Source organism: Danio aesculapii, chromosome 6 (assembly GCF_903798145.1).
Source record: "Danio aesculapii chromosome 6, fDanAes4.1, whole genome shotgun sequence".
Taxonomy (NCBI): Eukaryota; Metazoa; Chordata; class Actinopteri; order Cypriniformes; family Danionidae; genus Danio; species Danio aesculapii.
The window spans coordinates 49,163,519-49,179,158 of NC_079440.1; the positions used below are offsets into that span (position 1 = coordinate 49,163,519).

At 35.0% G+C, this 15,640-nt stretch overlaps 1 protein-coding gene across 1 annotated transcript in view; it reads right to left on the reverse strand.

Annotated features, from left to right (window-relative positions):
• LOC130231046 (immunoglobulin-like and fibronectin type III domain-containing protein 1) overlaps nt 1–13,653 on the reverse strand; it is a 31,870-nt gene extending 18,217 nt beyond the window's left edge. The window contains exons 1-11 of the mRNA XM_056460421.1: nt 13,554–13,653; nt 8,587–8,666; nt 8,145–8,267; nt 7,107–7,246; nt 6,152–6,251; nt 6,017–6,040; nt 5,834–5,879; nt 4,254–4,440; nt 3,676–3,789; nt 3,430–3,598; nt 2,830–3,102 (exon numbers count right to left, since the gene is read on the reverse strand). Coding sequence (XP_056316396.1) covers nt 2,830–3,102; nt 3,430–3,598; nt 3,676–3,789; nt 4,254–4,440; nt 5,834–5,879; nt 6,017–6,040; nt 6,152–6,251; nt 7,107–7,246; nt 8,145–8,267; nt 8,587–8,614 — 1,204 coding nt within the window. The 5' untranslated portion in view covers nt 8,615–8,666; nt 13,554–13,653. The remainder of the gene's footprint in view (nt 1–2,829; nt 3,103–3,429; nt 3,599–3,675; nt 3,790–4,253; nt 4,441–5,833; nt 5,880–6,016; nt 6,041–6,151; nt 6,252–7,106; nt 7,247–8,144; nt 8,268–8,586; nt 8,667–13,553) is intronic.
• Nucleotides 13,654–15,640: the final 1,987 nt, after the last annotated feature.

The following is a 15,640-nucleotide window of genomic DNA, read 5'->3' on the forward strand; positions in this document are numbered from 1 at the left end:
GAAGAAGGTGGGGAATGCTTGGAGTATGGATGAAAATTATGCAATAAAGAAAATAACAGACAAATGGCATGGGTATATTTGGGAGCAATTCCACAATCATTGAAAATAGTCTACTGCACAATGCTAAGACCAGTAATATTTAATGGGAGTATTGTGTACAATGCATCAGCATCTCTGTTTAAGAAATGAGATGGAATAAAATATCAGTTCAAAAACAGAAATATGGCATCATAATCATTCTCAGTCTCAGTGCTGCAGGTGGAAATGCAGAGGAAGTTTAGAAATAAAAAAACACCTGAGGATCATGCACTGGTGTTCACTAAGGGGTTAAACTAGGGGTTAGCACTGTTGTCTCACAGTAAGAAGATCACTGGTTCGACTCCCAGCTGGGTCAGTTGGCATTTCTGTGTGGCGTTTGCATGTTCTCCCCATGTTGGTGTGGGTTTCCTCCAAGTGCTCCTGTTTCCCCCAAAGTCCAAACACATGCGGTGAATATGATAACTAAAATTGGCCGTAGTGTATGAGTGTGTGTGTGAATGCGAGAGTGTATGAGAGTTTCTCAGTACTGGGTTACAGCTGGAAGGGCATCCGCTGCATAAAACATATGCTGGAATAGTTGGCGGTTTATGCTGCTGTGGCAACCCCTGAAAAATAAGGGACTACGCTAAAGGAAAATGAATATATCACCCTTTTAAAATATAAGACTGTTAAGAGATGGTGTTAATTTTACTGGCCACCCAATGAATGGAAACACAATGAAGAGATATAGCACAGTGTTCCAACTCATTATCTGCATTACATGATTTTTACAGGGATTAAAGAGATCAGACGGAACTTTCTATATGAAATTTGTACAAAATTTATACTAAAATGAAAGAGAAAAAAAGGTTTATGAATACCTCCTCATGTACAGGGGTAGAGGCGAATGAGCTGACTTAAACTTGTTCAGAGAAATGCTGTTGCTCTCAAACACTGTTTACTTCAAGTCAGTTTAATGGTGAAGAGATTGATCCAATAGGCCTATTGATGGAAGGTTTGCAAAGAAATTTCATGCTCTCTTGTAAAAGTATTGTGTTGCTTGAGGTTGTTCTGTTTGATGCAATTTTTCAATGCGAGATTTGATTGGATGGGAATCACATGACTGATTAATCTACTTAACTAATCAAATATAAAACAATATAAGTAAAAAATAAAGTAGTAACTGCAGGTTGAATGAAAATAGTGGAGTAAAAGTACAGATACAGCACTAAAATGTAAAGTGAAAGTAAATGTACACATTTTTTAAAACTACTTAGTAAAGTACACTGTACTAAATAAAAAAACAATGCAGTGAGAACTTTTTTTAGTTCTTCTCAGTAACAATATTTTGTTCAGCTAACATAATTTTGTTTATTAATGCAATGTTGATTACTAATAAAGACATTCTTGTCACATCAACTGAAGCAACAGTTACTGCTATTGAGTCAATTCATTTTGTTCTGTTCAGTGGAGGATTTTTTCCAAATTTGCAAAATAAGTAATCAGTACTATTTAGCATATCAACCTGTATTTCACCATTTCACTTAAAAAAGACAAACACAAACTTAATACTTCATTCATTTTCCTTTGGCTTTGTCCCTTTATTCATCAGTCCCTTATGTTTTACACACTGGCTGGCCTTCCAGCTGCAACCCAGTACTGGGAAACACCCATTCACACTCAGACACCTGTACCGCATGTCTTTGGACAATTGGGGAAACCGAAGGAAACGCACATGAATAGAGGGATGCCAACTGACCCAGCTGGGGCTCGAACCAGCAACTTTCTTGCTGTGAGGCGACTGTGCTACCCACTGCACCACTGTGTCACCCCTCTTACAAGCAACAGATAAACAATCTTAGTTTTTGATCATCGCATGACGCATGCGCGAATTATTTAAAAATCAATATTCCTGTTCAACACAAAAATGTTTGTCCAGAGTACTCAGTTAAACATGTTGACATAACATTTTAGCGAATATTATTGACATAACATATATTTTTATGTAGATCAATAGTTATTCACAATTCTTAGTATACAGTTGAAGTCAGAATTTTAGCCCCCCTGTTTATTTTTTCCTCGAATTTCTGTTTAACGCAGATAAAATTTGTTCAACACATTTCTAATCATAATAGTTTTAATAACTTATTTCTAATAACTGATTTATTTTATCTTTGCCATGATGACAGTAAATAATATTTGACTAGATATTTTTCAAGATACTTCTATACAGCTTAAAGTGACATTTAAAGGCTTAACTAGGTTAATTAGGTTAACTAGGCAGGTTAGGGTAATTAGGTAAGTTATTGTATAACGATGGTTTGTTCTGTAGACTATCGGAAAAAAAATACAGCTTAAAGGGGCTAATAACTTTGACCTTAAAATGGATTTTAAAAACTGCTTTTATTCTAGCCGAAATAAAACAAATAAGGCTTCCTCCAGAAGAAAAAATATTATCAGACATACTGTGAAAATTTCCTAGCTCTGTTAAACATCATTTAGGAAATATTTAAAAAAGAAGAAAAATTCAAAGGGAGGCTAATAATTCTGACTTCAACTGTATATGACAGAAAAAAGTAGTGTGCTGAACAAATGGTGATTTTATGTTTTATAGTGTACAATTCCTGAGAAAAACTAACCAATTACAGTAATCAACTGTCTTTTTAAATTGTAATTATAATTACATTGAATAAAAAAAAACTTAATCATTCTAAACATTTGTCTGTTAATATATAGGGTATATTGCATGTGAAATGTGAAATTCACCAAAGAGGGACAGTACTTAAAAAATAATTAAATCAGAAAGCCTACCTTCCACAACCAAAGTCCCCTGGCTTGATCTGAGACCAGCAATAGCTGAATAGACTCCCTTGTCATCTTTTGTGCAGTTTTTCACTGCTAGTTTGTGCACTTGCTGGTCTTCCGACACTGTGATCTCATATTTATCTCCATGCTCCACAGAGACATCATTGACGCACCAGGTGATTTGTGGGACAGGGTCCAATAAGGCACACTCAAACACTGCATCCTGCCCTTCTACCACTTTCGTGTCTTTGAGAGTCCTGCTAAACTCCACATCAGGCACTGAAGGTAAAATTAATTCAAAGAGAATACATAATAAATAATAATGAATTTGAGGCAAATATCAAGCAGAAAAAAATAGCTCATCAACCAGTTATTGATAGAGAAGCTGCTGCTTAATTGAATTTTTACTGTCCAGTTCTATGACAGATTATAATTATTTAGCAAATTAAATGAATTCCATTTTTGCTCACACCCCCTGCAAAAGATTGGAGTGTACAATTTACAGCACCACTTATAAAAATTGCATTACCATTAATGTTACTATAATATTAATGTAATTATCTGTGACCTGTAATTATCTCTTAAAAACCAACTGGTATTACTTACATGCTAGAGAAGTTGAGAACATGTTTGCATCCTCTACATCCACTTGATATAAGCCAGCATCCTCTGGGCCAACGTCTCTAATGCTGAACAAGTACGTTTCACCAAATTGTTGCATATTATGTTTTGCAGTATCATCCGTTCCATCACCATAGTCAAGCATTTCCCCGTCCTGTAAAGAGCTAGTATACGTTAAAGTACATTTAAGAATTTCTGATGACACTGAGACATTCAAGTGAAAGCACTTACTTTGTAGAGTAAGATTTTACTGTTAGGATCCTTTAGCTTCATGTCCAGCTCAAATTCTGCAGTGCCGTCAGTTTTTACCTCGATCTGTTTCATGCTGTGGACTTTCTCCACATACTTAAAATAGAAGAGTCAGGAGAGGAGTTTTTCATTATTCATTCATTCATTCATTTCCCCTTTAGCTTAGTCCCATATTTATTAGGGGTCACCACAGCAGAATGAACCGACAACTATTCATATGTTTTACACAGCGGATGCCCTCAAGCCTCAACCCAGTACTGGGAAACACTCATACACTCTAACATTCACACACGCACTCATAGCCTACATACAATTTTGTTTACCCAATTCACTTATAGCACGTCTTTGGACTGTTGGGGAAACCGGAGAACCCGGAAGAAAACCATGCGAACACGGGGAGAACATGCAAACTCCACATAGAAATGCCAGGACCTAAACCAGCAATCTTCTTGCTGTGAGACAACAGTGCTAACCACTAAGCCACCATGCCGCCAGTTTTTCATTGTGTGTAAATTTAAAATCAATGGTGAACAGATAACTTAAACTCCTAGAAAAGAGACCTTGGACTGCTCTGCCTCTCTTTCCTTCCTCTTCTGGTTTAGTTTTCTCAGCATCCACCTGAAGTCCGTGACTCCATATTCATGACAAATACGTTCGTAATCTTTCCTGGCTGCGCTCAGCAACACCTCCCAGAACCTTGGATCAATTTCTCCCTCTTTACATTGTTCTTGTTTCCTCTTGACAACCCTAAAATTAATAAAGTGCCACAACAGATCAGACTGCTTATTTTGGTTAGTGAAGAAATTGCCAAAAAAAGACCTTTTATGATGTTTAATGAATGGGTTTGTGTTTTATATTTGTTTTACCCATTTTCTTTATCAGCAATAGTCTGTTACATAAGGCTATTTTTTCTTGACAACTTAACTAATAAACCCTGGACCACAAAACCATTTCTTATGTTGCAGAGGTACATTGTTAGGAATAGAAAATAATACATTGTATAGCTCAAAATTATTGATCTGTTTATTTTATGCCAACAATCATTGGACTATTAAGTGAAGACCATGTTCCATAAAGATATTTTATACATTTTCTACAGTAAATGTGTACACTGTAAAAAAATTATATGATCAATTAGTCATGACACTATAAACTTTTAGTTCATTGTAACTTATTAAACTTAGTAAATCATGTTCTAACCTAGTTTTATAAGTTAGGCAAATCAGTTAAACATAATATAAGTTCAATGGACTCACAAGGTTAATTTGATTCAGCTTAAAAATGTAAGGCAACCAGGATTTTTTTTACAGTATAGAAACTTACACTTAAATCAGTAATATTCATTGGTAAGAACTTACTTAATAGACAACTTTAAAGGTGATTTTTCTGAATATTTAGTTTTTTTTGCACCCTCAGATTCTAAAATAGTTGTATCTCAGGCTAAAATTTTCTTATCGTAATGGAAAGCCTATTTTTTCACCTTTCACGTGTATAATAATTGGCACTTATGACTGGTTGTGTGGTCCAGAGTCACAAATTGTGTGACAACATACTCGAGTGCACATACAATGATTTATTTTCTCCTTTTTATGGGCAATTAAAGCAGATATATCCAAAATTCTCTATGTCCATATATACACATAAAAAACCACCCTGAAACATATTATTCTGTAACAACTAAACCATTATCTGCCTTATTTTATTTCTCTTTTCCTGATTATTGTATATTTATTGTACCATCTAACAAATCTGTATGAGTAGGTCTGATTTCTTATGTATCTAGAAAATGTATTCTGTTAAACTGAAAAATGTCAAAATATAAATGACACACTGCATATGGAATATTTAACAGTTTGAAAAACAAAACACACATATTTTTAGAAACCTGGAATATGTTTTTGGACTCTTTATGAACTCTTTGACCTATGCCTATATAATACACATTATTATCACTCTGACCACTCATATGCTGTTTTTTGATTTATGTTTAACTGAATTTGATGATGTATATGTTTTAGATTTGTATACTCTGATGCTATTTAATGATACATTTTCCTTCTGTTTATTGTGCTTATTGTTATATTGTAAAATGATAAATAAATAATTTGTTAAAAATCTGTATGATAAAGTGATGCATTACGTTTTCTTCAGCATTTTTCTGAACTCATCTGGGTCGCTTTTCGGCGCTGAAAAACAAATTAGACATATTTGAAGTCATTTCGACACTTTGAATACTCTTTAACAGAAAACAGATCTTCTAATATTATCATACTGTTTGTGTAATTTCAAGCCTCATTAGCTCTGAGCCACACGCTGTACACACCTGGCTTTCTTTTCTTGAATCCAACTGTAAAAATGAAAACCAGATTGAATTAGGCATATATGTGCATTTTATATTATATATAATATAGAAGACTAACAGAACATTATGTTGGAATTACCATGATGAATTTCTTACCCTCAATGACATTCAGTGCAGCAGTGCAAATAGCTTTTCCAAACTGATTTATAGCAAAACACTTGTATGTGTCTGCTTGATCTGAATCTACATTTGGTATCTGTAAAAGAAATAACATTAAATACCAAATGCTGTTAAAGAAAATAAAAATAGAATTAATGTGGATTATAAGTAAATTATAAGGAAAATCTAATTTCTTCATATTTTTATTGACAGCCTGGATGTATTGATAGTTGCGGTGTGACTTAAACATTTAAATAAAATTAAGCATCTCATAACATTGTATTTTAGCTGAAACGTAACATTCTGTAAGGAATATATTGATTGTTTAAGGCCATTTGGTGATTTCAGTCCTAATGCAGTAGACATCATCATCATCATCTAAACCAGTGTTTCTCAACCACATTCCAAGAGGACCACCAGCTCTGCACATTTTCCATGTCTTCTTAACCAAACACACCTGCTTCAGATCTTCAGCTCATTAGCAGAGACTGCTAATGAGACAAAAAAAAAAAAAACATCCGAAACATGCAGTATTGGTGCGGTCCAATAGGAACATGGTTGAGAAACACTGATCTAAACAGTCTCTCTGTCATTGCATCCAATGATTTTCTGTTTTCTTGGACACTTTTAATGCTTCCACACTGTACATGTTAGCTGCATTTATACAGTGCATGTGCCTTGAGGTTGTTCTGCATGATGCGATCTTTCTATGTGAGATCTGATTGGATGGGAATCACAGGGCTGATTATTCAACTTAACCAATCAAATATATATTCAAAAGTAAGTAAAAAATAAAGTACTGACAGCGGGTTGAAGTAAAAAAAAAGTGGAGTAAAAATACAGACACAGCACTTAAATATACTCAAGTAAAGTAAAAGTGCACATATTTACACGACTACATTTCAAATGAAGTTAAACAGCTTATAACATTGTATTTTAGCTGAAAATTCACCTCCAAAATATATTCTTCATTCTTATCATCAAATCGTGTAACATATTTGGTTGAATTAGAGATCTCTTCCTTGTTTCGTCCCCATGTAACCTCTGGAACTGGACATCCATTAACAACAGCTTTAAAAAAGGCCAGTTTGCCTGGAAAACGAATGCAAAATTAAATAATATATTACAGATAGATAGATAGATAGATAGATAGATAGATAGATAGATAGATAGATAGATAGATAGATGGATGGATGGATGGATGGATGGATGGATGGATGGATGGATGGATGGATGGATGGATAGATGATAGATAGACATACAGACAGATGGATAGATAGACATATGGATGGATGGATGGATGGATGGATGGATGGATAGATAGATAGATAGATAGATAGATAGATAGATAGATAGATAGATAGATAGATAGATAGATAGATAGATAGATAGATAGATAGATAGAACAATAACCATAGATCGATAGAGATAGATAGACAGACAGACAGACAGACAGACAGATAGATAGATAGATAGATAGATAGATAGATAGATAGATAGATAGATAGATAGATAGATAGATAGATAGATAGATAGATAGATAGATAACCATAGATCGATAGACAGACAGACAGATAGATAGATAGATAGATAGATAGATAGATATAGATAGATAGATGGATGGATGGATGGACGGACGGACGGACGGACGGACGGACGGACGGACGGACGGACGGACGGACGGACGGACGGACGGACGGACAGACAGACAGACAGACAGACAGACAGACAGACAGACAGACAGACAGACAGACAGACAGATAGATAGATAGATAGATAGATAGATAGATAGAACAATAACCATAGATCGACAGACAGACAGACAGACAGACAGACAGATAGATAGATAGATAGATAGATAGATAGATAGATAGATAGATAGATAGATAGATAGATAGATAGATAGATAGATAGATGGACGGACGGACGGATAGACAGATAGATAGATAGACAAAAAAGAAAGAAAGAAAGAAAGAAAAAAGAAGATTACCTTCCTGAATAGTTAATGCTATGGGTTTTCTGATGAAATCAGGCGTAGTACATCCAAGCGGAAGTTCCTCGACATACTGTGTGACCATAACACCAGGCACTCTGGATCTCTTCCTAATAGCCACTAAAATATCGGAACACTGTTTTCAAAAACTAACCTGAGCTAAGGCGATCAAGCATGAAAAGGCATTTACAAAATTTTCATATTAATGAATGTGCATGGCATGCTTGCTTGGTGTTGCATGATCTTCAGAGTTTGAAGCTGTGAATTTGTTGTTGACCACATGATGGCGATGTTTTATCACAGCCTTGATCATGAAAACAATCCTTGACATCCACTAAACTGATAAGACCGGGGGGTGATGGAATGATGCAAAACTAAAATAAATGCGTCTGAGAATTCTGTCAGTTGTCATGTCATGGTTGACATTTTGTTTACTTACCGCCTGTTTTTCCTGCTGGCTTTGGCATCTTCAAAATGCTAGATTTGCCTTAAGTGCGGAATTTGTAATTGTTGCAGACTCTTGAAAAAACAAGAAGAGAAGGGAAATAATAAACTGAATATGTAATTATTACAATTTATAGGAGAAGCACAGGTTAAAGTGGGACATTTGAGCTTAATCCCCTTTAAAGTCTGTGTTAATCATAAATGAATGAGACTTTTATTTCAGTTGATGCACCTGAAATGGAAATGGAATGTTGACTAGCTATTATGATGATTATGCTGACTTAACTTTTGAGTTAACTGTTGTGATAATCAATTATAATCCCAACTCAACATTGCATATCTTGCAGTTGCAGACACGCACATTGCAACATTGATGCTGAAACGATACATTAATTGACCATGTAAATGTTTCAGGAAAATGTGTAGACATCATAGCTTTCCATCTCCTATCACTTATTTGCCATAGTTAAATTCCATAACATGCCAATTACATTTGATACCAATTTCAAGTGTCTGCACATACAGTATATAAGTTTGTTGCATTTTTTAGTTAGTTCCTAGTTATTGCATAAATAATAGAACATATGAGCTAGGTATCATGTATGACAGTTACCAAAGTGAGATATGAGCTATTTAGGAGACATCTTGTATGGACATAGGGCTTATATGTGGATACAAAGAAGCAATGCAGGAGACCTATATGGCCTGTATATACACATGCATGCACCTCAATTTTGCCTATATGTGGCATATATATATGCAGCGTATATATTGTCATATATGTGCATATATACTGCATATAGGTTCTTTCTATGTGGGTTGTGCAGCCCTTATTAAAATGTACTGTTTTTTACTGTAATTTAATCGTAAATTAATGAGACTTTGATTTCAGTATGTTGATGCATTCAAAATGCAACTTAAATGGAATGTTGACTCGGGGGCGGGGCTTTCTTCTCATACTTCATTTCCTCATAGCAAACTAATGGGTGTGGTTAAGAGTATTATGGCCAAAGTCAACACTCTAATCTTAAAAAACAAAACAAAAACAACAATAACAACACAACAATTAAAACGGAATGGCACAAAATGGTTTCCTAAGTTCTGACATAATATCAAGGAGAATTCAATCAAAATTAAATTGGAGAATTAAATCGAAAGGAAAAAATCTAATTAAATTGGTGGAACTGATATGTAGGATTGCTCCAGTTTGCCAAAATGCTTGGTAAATTACACATTCGGAATAAAAGGAATGAATTGTAAAAGGGGTGGTACCCAGTGGTGGAAAGAGTAATGAAAAATCATACTCAAGTAAAAGTACCATTACTTGCCCAAAAATGTAGTACAAGTATAGTAAAAGTATCTGTATCTGTAGTAAATCTGTAGTAAATATTACTCAAAATATGAGTAAAAGTAGCCCTTTCAAATGAACTCAAAAGTAGTGGTAGTGAGTATTACGCTGTAAAAAGCTGATGCATTTACATGTAATTTGTGGATGTGTGTAAACGGCAGGCACACAACGACATAAGATGTTAATATTAGGTTAGATTTAGGTTGTGATATCAGGTGACCAAACTTTAAGGACAACGTTATTTTGATGTCCAATAACACAGTCAAAAGACATTGATTTTTGGTTGTTTTTAGGTTAGAAAGTGATCAAAATCCAACGTCGAGCCAACATCTTAAATCAACATCATATTGACATCACATAATGACATTTATTTGTCAGGTATGGCCACCTAAATCCAACATCTGATAGACGTCATAGTGGTAACGCCCACACAACGTCAAGCTGTAACATTAGACATTGATATTCAGTTGATTTTAGGTTGAACTTTGACGACCTGACATTGGCTTCTGCTGTCAACCTGATTTTTATTTCCAAACAAAATGCAACGTCCCCATGACACTGGGGTACAACGTCAATCTGACGTCATGTTGACGTCCTGTGCCTGCTGGGTGTTTAAGGCCATTTCAGTCATCATACAGTAAACATCCGTCATCTTCTCATCAGTGTCCAGGAGAGTTTAGCTCCAACTTGCTTCAACAAACCTGCCAGGAGGTTTCTAGTATATCTAGTAAGAGCTTGATTAGCTGGTTCAGGTGTGTTTGATTAGGGTTGGAGCTAAACTCTCCTGGACACCAGCCCTCCAAGACATTGGGTCATTGCGTGTCTCTGGGCCATTGTGTGTAAGGATTTTGGACATCTTCTTGGACACTTTTAATGCTTCCAGTTTGCTGCAATTATAAATCCCCCATGTCTTGAGGTAGTTTAGTATGATGTGATTTACCTTGATTGGACAGGAATCACAGGACTGATTTTTCTAATCCCCATAGACAGAAAATAATAAAGTAGTAGGTGTGTTCCAAATCGTATACTTATGCACTATTCTATGTCATTTTGTAGTATAATTAGTGTAAGTAGTGCATTCACACTGAAAACTTTACAAATAGTAAGTTCACTTTAATTACCCGGATGATGCACTCATTCATCCGGTAAAATGAAGTGTGTAATGATGAACACTTCACGCACTCAACGACCAGTTTTGCTCATGTAGCGGAAGGGACGGAGCTATCGGGCGCACATGTTGGATAATTTTATTTATTTTGCATTGTGAAGGCAACATTCTCCTATGAGAGTGATTATAGCATCTCCCGATGGTGAATGCGGTTATGCTAATAGCAGGTATTATTGGGTAGTTTGGTAATTTATTTCACGAGTTTGGAAACTGTCAAACGTCATTAGTGTTCGATTTAGGACGACACTACATAGATATACTATGCTGTTGAGTGTGTAAGTGCATAAGTACATAGTGCATAAGTGCATAGTGTATATGCCATTTGGGAGGCAGCTAGTGTCTGCAGGTTGAAGGAAAGTAGTGGATTAAAAGTATCAATACTGCACTAAAAATTTACTCAAGGGAGAGAAAATGCACAGACTTTTAAAACTACTAAGTAGTTTATACTTCCTGTGCAAAACTACTCAATTACAGTAATTTGAGTATATGTAATACTTTACACCACTGGTGGTACCTTAGAAATGGCAATGACAGATTATCTGAAAAAGTTACCCACTTTACCTGCATTTATCTTATTAAATTAATGAGAGATGCCCAAAGTAGGGCCCGCGGACCAAAGTTGGCCCATGGTAACCTTTGATTTTGCCCGCCATCCCATCTGAGAAGAAATTTACAATGAAGGTTGTGGCAAATGCCTTCAACAGAGATATAATTCTAATTGAACGTAACCTTTGTTTGTTTCTTTGTTTAATTGTTGAGCTACAAAAAAGTCAACTGAAATTAAATGTTTCAATTAAAGGTTGTACATAAATCAGATTTTTAAAAATGTAAATATTGTCACTTGAAGATAGAGGACAATACACAAGACAATGATGGGCAAATCAAGGCAGGTGCAGTTTGACTCGAGTATTCAGCATTGAACACCATTGTGTTATAAATGTGTTTGTTTATGTTTTTATTGTAAGAAGTTCATTATAAATTGTAAAAAAAATATTAATATGATTGAAGTATTTTTTCAATTTATTTTTCAATATTAATAAATTAGGGAATTACTATGGCAGCTTTAATGTAATAGTTTAGTATATTTACCCTCGGCCCACAGCGCTCAATCAAGTTTGGTTTTTGGCCCTTCATAAGAAAAAGTTTGGGCACCCCTGAAATTATTAACTCAGTTATTTATTGTCTTGTGAGTCAAGAACTCTTGAAAGCAACGATGAAGTGCTGATATGTGGAATATGAAACCCTATCAGACAGCTATATGTCCCTACCTCGTGGAAATCAACCGCTGTGCCATAAATGCACCCTTAACAAAATAATAAAACTCAAGTAGTGCGTCCTCTGTGGAAAACATCGTCAAACTCACCGCCAAACTCACTGCCAAACTAAAACTCTTTGACATTTCTTAAAGAGATAGTTCACCCAAAAATTACAATGACCTCATCGTTGACTCTTCCCCATGTGGTTTTAAACTTTTATGGATTTCTTTCTTTTGTTAAATATATTATTTCTTTGTTTGTTAGATATATTTTGGGATGGTTTCTGGCACACATCGACTTCCATGGAAATGGAACTTAAATGATGGATTTCATTGGGTGCCAGCTAGCAGCTTTTTTTCAAATGATCTTTTTTTGTGTTCAAAAGAAGAAAGTGAAATAGGTTTTAAATGAGTGAAGGATTCGTGAATGATGGCAGAATTATCATCCGTTTAACCACATGGGAAATTCATTATATATTGTCAATAGGCAAAAACTGTACCAGTTGTGAAGTCAAAGAACCAAAGATATATTAAGAGGTGATATTATACATTTTGCATGCAAAGTAACACAAGACTGACATAATATCTTTTTAACAGCACACTGATGTTCACAAGATCACACGGGATCTTTACCAACGAGTTTACAAGCGCAGGACTAGTATTTACCCCTTAGCTTTTGATAGGTCACATACCTCATTAAACGTTTCAGAGATGTGCTACCAGAGCAATAACACTGTAGTCTAGGAGGGTAATTTGCATCTAAAATACTAATTAAAATAGTAGCATAATGTAAAACCACTGTTAGTACTTATAAGTGAGTAGTACTTTGACTGGCAACATGTCTGCATGTAATAAAAATGACAATATAAGTGTTTCATATTATTACAGACCTTTTACCTTTTACTATATTAAATTAAAAATGTTTTTCTTTTTTTACTTGGTCAGTTATACATAAAGAAGAAAGCACTTTAACATTGTTTGACAGCATCTAAAACAGTTTTCAGTATCACAGCAAGAGTACCATCTTGATTTAGAATCATAACCATTGTTAAGTTTCCCACATATCAAGCCACAACTGAAATCTTTTTTGAAATAATATTTACTACTAATATTTGCTGCATAAAATTATACATTTTAACACTTTTATCTCAAAAAAAAAAGTATTAAAAGAAAGAAGCAAAAGCAACTCACCTTCACGTGTAGCTAACTTGCTCTGTCAAACACAACCGTGTTCGACTCCCACAATTTATTGCAGTCTCTCTATTTTGTTCAGCAATAAAACAGCAGTGGGCCAAATTGAAACCTCTCAAGCACTACAGGCTTATTAGCTGTCACATTAAATCTGTTATTTTGGTGAGCTTTACAACAGCAAAGGGATGGGGACTCTGTCCATGGTCCATGGTCAAACTCATTCTGTAAATAGGGAAAGTGACATTCAAGTTGCGCTGATGATGATTATTTTGCCAGGAAGATGTAACATCACCTCATTTATACTTTATCACAGTATTTGATCTGGTTGTTAGTTACAACATCTAACAACCATGTGTAATGACCTTACATCAGGCTCTGTAAAATTAGAAATAAGTGATGTTGGAATACAGCACTCATCTTAGCAATTTAACATATTTGTGTCTGGCAATGTTCCTTCATATATGAGAGTCTATGTTACATTCTTGTGTTATTTATAGCACAATGACATATTAAATCGATATTATTATTTATGTTCTAGGTATGTAGCAGGTGGCATTTCACATGCACAGGAGCTGATCATGCTCATGGTTTACATGCCCAGACAGAGCAACCCAATGTGTCAAGTGTACACATTATTTGGGCCCGATAATACACATTCATTCATTTTCCTTCGACTTAGTCTCTATTTCAGAGGTCGCCACAGTGGAATAAACCGCCAACTCTTCCAGCATATGTTTTACGCAGCGGATGCCCTTCTAGCCACAACCCAGTACTGGGAAACACCCATACACACTCGTTCATACACACACACACAAACACTATGCCCATTTTAGTTTATTCAATTCACCTGTAGCACATGTCCTTGGACTGTAGGGGAAACCGGAGCACCTGCAAACACACAGAAATGCCAACTGGCCCAGCCGGGTCTCAAACCAGTGACCTTCTTACTGTGAGGTGACAGTACTAACCACTAAGCCATCATGTCACCCCAATAAAACCCATATGACATATTTTCTAGCCTAAAATGAGTTAGCATTTAATACTTCTGGTTAGTCTGGCAGCCGATGTTGTAAGTTAAATGACTGAAATAACTCATGAACGTGTCATGTGACGTAAATAACATAATATGACAGAAATTGGTAACACCAAATTATGATTTGCTTTGAAAAGCTTTTACTGAAAAAAGAAGACATACTTTGTGGTTGTATTTAGGCTTCATAAATGTTGCCTTCCATTTTGAAGATTATCATGAACAAACAATACACTACTGTTGGCCACAAAACTTATTTTCTGCAAAAGTCCAAAATTAATTGAAACATCTAAGGAAATCCCTGTTGAAAAAAGAAAGATACCTAATTTGTGTGGTTTTAATGGTTATTTTAGAAACTGTATTTGGTGGGTAAACAACAACATTTTCAGGGTTTTTGTCCAAAAATACTCTAGAATTAAAATTGGGGCTGCACGATCTTCTAAAAACCATTCAAATTGGGGCTGCACGGATCTGCATGAAAAATCTGACATTGCGATATTTTGTTTTTCTGCAATATATATTGCGATATATATGAATCCACCTTCACCAGATGACTTGAATAGCTCTAGTTAGAAAGTAATCATTAATTGGCATTGATTGGGGTGGTTTTCGAAGGGAAAAATAATAATAAAATTGCAAGCAAAAATAATCACAATAGAGCAATGAAAAATAAACAGTGCTTAATGGTTTTCCGGAGCGTCAAACATTGATATTCGGGTATAGGAATTGAATAATGAAATGTAAAATAACACAATATACACTTAATTTTATTGATTAAATAAAATAATTCCTCATTAATGTTAAAAATGTACTTTTTTTTGTGCCCGGATGCTTTAAACTCTCTTGAAATGCCTGTAACAACACATGTACTGTAAATGATAAACTTTAACTTTGTTTTGGTTCTACTTTGCTATGACTCAACGAAATCTCATGTATTCTTAACTGTTGTGATGATCTATTATAATCACAACTCAACATTGCATATCTTGTGATGTGACTAGTGCAGACACACACATTGCGATATCAACGCTGAAACGATTTATTGTGCAGCCCTAAT